We start from the raw sequence: 5,441 nt of genomic DNA, 5'->3' as shown, positions 1-5,441 counted from the left end.
ACTGCCCCCCCCCCGCCCCCGACCACGCGGGACGGTGACCTGGCTGCCGCATCGGGGCTCACCCCCGTGCTCCCGCCCTCCCCCGCAGCTGCAATTCCGAGGTCAAGTACGCCTCGGAGAAGCACTTCCGGGACAAGGTCTTCTACGCGCCGGTGCCCACGGTCACGGCCTACAGCGAGACGATCGTGGCCGCGCCTAACTGCACTTGGCGCAGCTACCGCAGCCAGCTGACCCTGGAGCCGCGGCCGCGCGCCCTGCGCTTCCGCAGCACCACCATCATCTTCCCCAAGCGCGCCCGCAGCTCCTTCCGCACCACCCTGCACCTCAGCCTGGGCCGGCCCCGCCGCTGGTTCACGGCCAGCGTGCAGCTGCAGCTGTGCCCGCGCCCCGGGCCCGGCCTGCTGGGCCCCGCGCCTCTCTGACCGGCAGCCCGGCCCCCGCGGCGGCCGGAGCACGGGCTCCACGATCGGGAGGGACCCGGGGCTGTGTCTTGCCGGCACCGCAGCCGCTTTCTCAGCACCTACCCGGTGAGGCAGCGTGGGCCTGGCTTTCCCGAGGAGCCCGGGGCGGGGGCAGGTGGGTAGGCGGTGCCCGCCCGAACGGCCTGGGAGAGAAGGTTTGTTGGCCCTGGCCGCCCTTGAAGCGGTGGCCGCCCTTGAAGCGGTGGCCACCCCGAACGCCGGCAGGACTGAGGCGTCCGTCCCAGCCTTGGCCGGGGGGGCCCCCCACCAGCCTCGGCTCCCAGGCCACGTGGGAGGGGAGAAGGGGTGCCATCCAGACACCCGCCGCCCCTGGACAGCGCTGTTTCCAGAGCAGGCCTTGCAGATGTGTGCAGCTGGACGCCCAGAGCCATAGCCCAGCAACCTCTGGTGGACAGTGAGCCGGGAGGCTGGGCGAAAGCCGGCAACGCTGCAGGGCCGGTTGTGGGTTGTGTGTGGGGAGCGGCCTGGAGGAGCCCTGCCCGCGCTGTCCCAGTGCCCGTGCCCCAGTGCGGAGGATGGAGGGCATAGCCCGTCAGCACCGAGGCCTTTGAGCTCTGTGTCCGGAGCCTCACCCGCAGGGCATCCTGCTAACCTCTGTCCTGACACCTTCAGGACCAGGATTCTGGACCGTCAGAGCCCTTGAGCCAGGTGCCAAGGGGAGGCGTCTAAGCCGTTGGAAATGACCACTGCCACCTGCCCGAGGCTCCCGGCCGGCTGTCAGCTTTCAGATTCCGTGGGGTCCAGCTGCCCTCGTTCAGGCCTCCCGTTCCTACAGTGATGACGCTGCAGTGGCCAGTGCAGCAGGGTTCACCGCACACGTGCAAGGTCAGGGGAGGAAGACGGGAGACCCTGTGCTCCCTGGGAAGAGCCAGGTTACGTGGGTGCTGGGGCCACGGCCTGGGGCTGCCCGCCACCAATGCCCCAGAAGCCCCCAGCGTGGCCATGAAGATGCCTTCAGACCTGATTGGACCCAGCAGGTGGAGGCTGCCCCGCCGCTCCTCTGGCATCCCCCCAAGACGGGGCTTTAGCTCCCTCGCTGCGGGGAGGGGCGGCTCAGAGCTAGCGTTCAGGAGAGGCGAAGTGACTGATATATTCTTATACATCTACAGACTGTGCATGTTCTCGCCACAGAGATGCTTTCTGATTAACAAAGAAATAACTTAAGAATCGATTGATTATCTTAATAAAAATGTGCAGACTCGAAGGGACTCCCTCTTCCATGTTTCTGAGACCCTCAGACCCCACCGTGGGTGGGACTGGTCTTCATAGGCCCATGGTCCCTCCCCACTGCGCACAGGGGACAGGGAGACACTTGGAAGGCTCAGAGAGAGCCCTGTGCCCCTCACCCGATCCCTGTAGACAGCCTGAGTGCGCCAGCCCCACCCAGGAGCTAGGTAATAAATGCAGGGGCCCAGGGCCCACGCTGGGACTTGGGTCTGACTCCGGGGAGGGTCCCGGGAATCTGCATGTTTGATGCTCCTGTGCTTTGCACTCCGCACGCCAGCCCTCGGCACATGCAGACACCCAAAGCCAGATCTGTCCCCGGAGAAGGGCCCGAGCTGCCTCTGCAAAGCAGGTGGCCTCGGCCTTGTTACACCCTCTGCGCATCTGGTCCACGTTGTTGGAGGGGGCTCTGGGGCCCCAGACTGTGAGTGAGGTGGACACTCGGGGCAGTGTCCTTGAGTGGGAGAGTGCCGGTGTCTTTGCAGGGACTCCTGCCTCGATGGAGGACGATGTCTAACAGGGCGGGGCCAGGGTGAAAGCCAGGAGGGCAGGGCCAAAGGACAGGGTCATGTCACTGAAAGGAAGAACCTGGAGGCCTCCGCCACTCAGTACGGACAGGCGGGGTGCAAACACAGCCTTGGGAACTCCGAGAGCACAGCCTGTGTAGAGAGGGGATTCTGTGCAGACACACACTGGGGGGGCACATCGCTGGCACCAGGCAAATTCAGCTGCACGAGTTTGCTTTCCAATCACAGCCCTGATTTCCCCACTTGGAAAGAAAAGTGGGTTGGGCTTCCTGACACGTGCAATTATGGTGCCAACGAATCCGGTGACCTTGGAGATGTCTCTGGGATTGCCCTTCAAGAAACAACTTCTGAGGCGTGCGGTTAGCGGATGGCCTCTTAACTAGAGCTTTCCAGCAGCTGCCAGGCTCCTCCCGGGCACCCTGCCAATGGGAGTGCGGTGGGACAGGACCAGTTGACCGAGGCTCAATCCCTGCCAGGTCCTGCTTCCTGTCCCTTTTGTCTTTCACAAGCATCACCCTGATAGGCCTCATACCCTCCTGACTCCATCTCAGCATCTCCCTGAGGACCCGGGCCGCACGTGTGGAACAAGACCGTCTCCTTTGATCATGCAGACGGCTTCCGCCTACCCTGATGACCTTGGAACTCCAGCCTGGGAGGAAGAGGACGTGGGGTGCAAGGGCTGCGGCCCGTCAGGCCCCCAAGTGCACCCCGGTTTCCCTCTGAAGCAGCCGTCTGTCCTACGGGAACCCAGAGGACTTGGAGACCCAGCAGAAAGAGGTGCCAGCTTCGTCTAGGTCCTGTCCCAGCCCTGGGGATTTCTACCCCCAAAATAAAGAGCCTGGAGGCCAGTGACCCCGCTGCCCGGCTTAGGGTGCTGCCTGCAGAAGGCCCTTCTGTCCTCTGCCCTTCCTCCACACTCCCCAGATCCAGATGCACTGGGCAAGGCGGGCAGAGGTCACTCACTGAAGCCCCCTGGGAGGGGAAGACCAACACGGGCAGGCAGGGCCCGGTGGCTGGAGAAGCCTGTCGCTTAACTTCTCTAAGCATCTGCAAGGCAGGCACATGGCCTTACCTGCCTGGCGGCTGGGACAGTGAGAATCCGTGCTGGTAAAGCTTGGGCTGCCATCGAATCAAGCCGGGACCCTGCTGGGGGCGGGTCAGGGCGTCCATCTCTCTCGAAGGGGCAGAAACACTTCCCAGTGTCGAGGGCCGGCTTTGGCCCCAAACACCCATCCTGAGCCGCCTCGCTCAGCCTCTTCTGCTGTTGCCCCGGCCAATCTCTGGGTTCATCTCTGGGTTCACACTCGCAGGCCTCCAATCAAGCTCGGCGGCCCCTGCCCCACAAACAGATGCCCCGTCCGTCCGAGGTCTCGTCTCTCCTCCCCAGAGTAGCCTTGGTGAGGACAAACAACAGCCCTGGCGGCCGACACGTACACGGAGCGCTGCCTCTGTCTGCAGACTGCTTGGCCCTGCTGTCAGAACTTTCTGCATTTAATCTTCCCAGTAAGCCTGTGAGGTAGCTGGTGAGACATTCTGATGCGGAAGCGTGACCTGGCTGAACCCCGGAGGAGGTGGGCTGGAAGGACAGCCCGTCACATGGCTGCCACAGCTAAACCCTCCCGGCTTCCTGGAGAAGCCACGAAAACACATGCGTCTCCTTTGATGGCCCTCAGCTGCCAGCGATCAAATCAGTTTATCCCCGTAAATGTGCAAATTAAGATTCACTGTTGGCGGACCACCTGGAGTTTTTTTCTCTTCTCTCTCCTTTCCTCGCAAACCCATTCTTTCTTGCCTTGTCCCACTGACTCCTGCACAGGTGAGTAAATTGTGTCTCTACAGAGCTACACAGCCCATCTCTGAGGTACTCCTCACAGCAATATCATTATCCCATTTCACAGATGGGGAAACAGAGGCACAGAGGGTTCAAATGGCTTGGCCAGGGTCACATGGCCATTACGTGGCAGCCGGCTCCACAGTCTGTCTTTACTCACGTGCTGCACACGCCCTCTCGCCTGCCCCATACGTGGCCTGGCCCCATCCCCACTCCCCGAGGCAGTGGGGCTCTGTCCTGGTCTTCTCTGCCGTGCCAACCCCCATGCTGGCCCTGCACTAGCCTCCTGGCCTGCTTCTCCCTCTATACACCCAGCACCCTTGCAAGCCAACAAGACCCAATTTCAGAAAACCAGCAAATCACCTTACTGGGCATTGACTGTTCCGTCTCAGAAATTCCAGGGCCTCCACACTGCCTTCTGTCTAAGCCACCCTGGGCTCCTGAATGCCCCCGGCTGGGTTTCACCTCCCAGCCTTTACCCACACAGGTTCTTTCCACTCAGCCCATCCCCTCCCCAAGAACCACCACCTCCAGGAAGCCACCCCGACTGCTCCAGGTCAGTTGTCACAGTGTCTGTGTCACCTGGCCCGAGGTGGGCTTGTCCTGAGCCAACCCTAGTGCTGTAGGGACCAGCCTGTTCCTGCCCCTGCTGTGGGCGGCAGCTCTTCGGGTTGGTGGGCCAGGACTCCCTCTGCAGAGCCGCTTGTGCCCTTACTGGAGAACTCCTGACCAGAAAGAAGTGAAGGGACCAGGTTCTAGCTCTGACCTTGGGCACCACCCTCACCATCATAGTGAGGGCTGCAAGTCACCGGCATCAGAAACACCTGGGCTGCTGGATGAAAACACAGATTCCCAGCCCCAACCCTGGACCTAGAGAATCATTCCTATCCTCTGGGCGGGGCCCAGGAATCTGCACTCTAACCAACGTCACAGTGTTCTAAGATGCTGGGAAGTTAGCCAGCAAGTGTCCTGCGCTTTGCAGATCACGTTCTCATTTTCTATGGAATCGGATCCTCACAGCATCAGTTCAGCTCAACAGTCGCTAGGGGCTCAGTCAACAACAGAGTCAGGAAGAGAAAGGCAAGAGCTTTGCTCTCGAGGGGTTCTGTCCAGTAGCTTGCAGGGTGTTAGCAAAGACCCAGAGGAGAGAGAAGATGGGGAGGGATAATGCGTTCTTAGAGGAGGGAATGACCCAGCTGGGTTTTGAAGTATGTGTAGGAGTTTTCCAGAGAGATGGGGATCAGGGAACAGCAGGGGCCTCCATTTTAAGATGGAGCAGTAAGAAAACCAAACAAGATGGGGGTGGGATGAACCCTTTGGTGGGGGGGGGGGGCTGAGGACTGGCGGGGGGGGGGGGGGGGAGAGGGGGGGTTTTTT

General features: G+C 61.5%; 1 protein-coding gene across 1 annotated transcript in view; it reads left to right on the top strand.

Moving 5' to 3' along the window:
* RFLNA (refilin A) overlaps positions 1–422 on the top strand; it is a 1,795-nt gene extending 1,373 nt beyond the window's left edge. Inside the window, exon 2 of the mRNA XM_007448654.1 lies at positions 89–422. Within this exon, the coding sequence (XP_007448716.1) occupies positions 89–422 (334 nt within the window). The remainder of the gene's footprint in view (positions 1–88) is intronic.
* The last annotated feature ends 5,019 nt before the right edge of the window (positions 423–5,441 follow it).

The sequence above is a fragment of the Lipotes vexillifer genome, unplaced genomic scaffold (genome assembly GCF_000442215.2).
Source record: "Lipotes vexillifer unplaced genomic scaffold, Lipotes_vexillifer_v1.1 scaffold21, whole genome shotgun sequence".
NCBI lineage: Eukaryota > Metazoa > Chordata > Mammalia > Artiodactyla > Lipotidae > Lipotes > Lipotes vexillifer.
The sequence above is the reverse complement of the archived record's forward strand: the minus strand, read 5'-3'. Positions and strand labels throughout refer to the sequence as shown.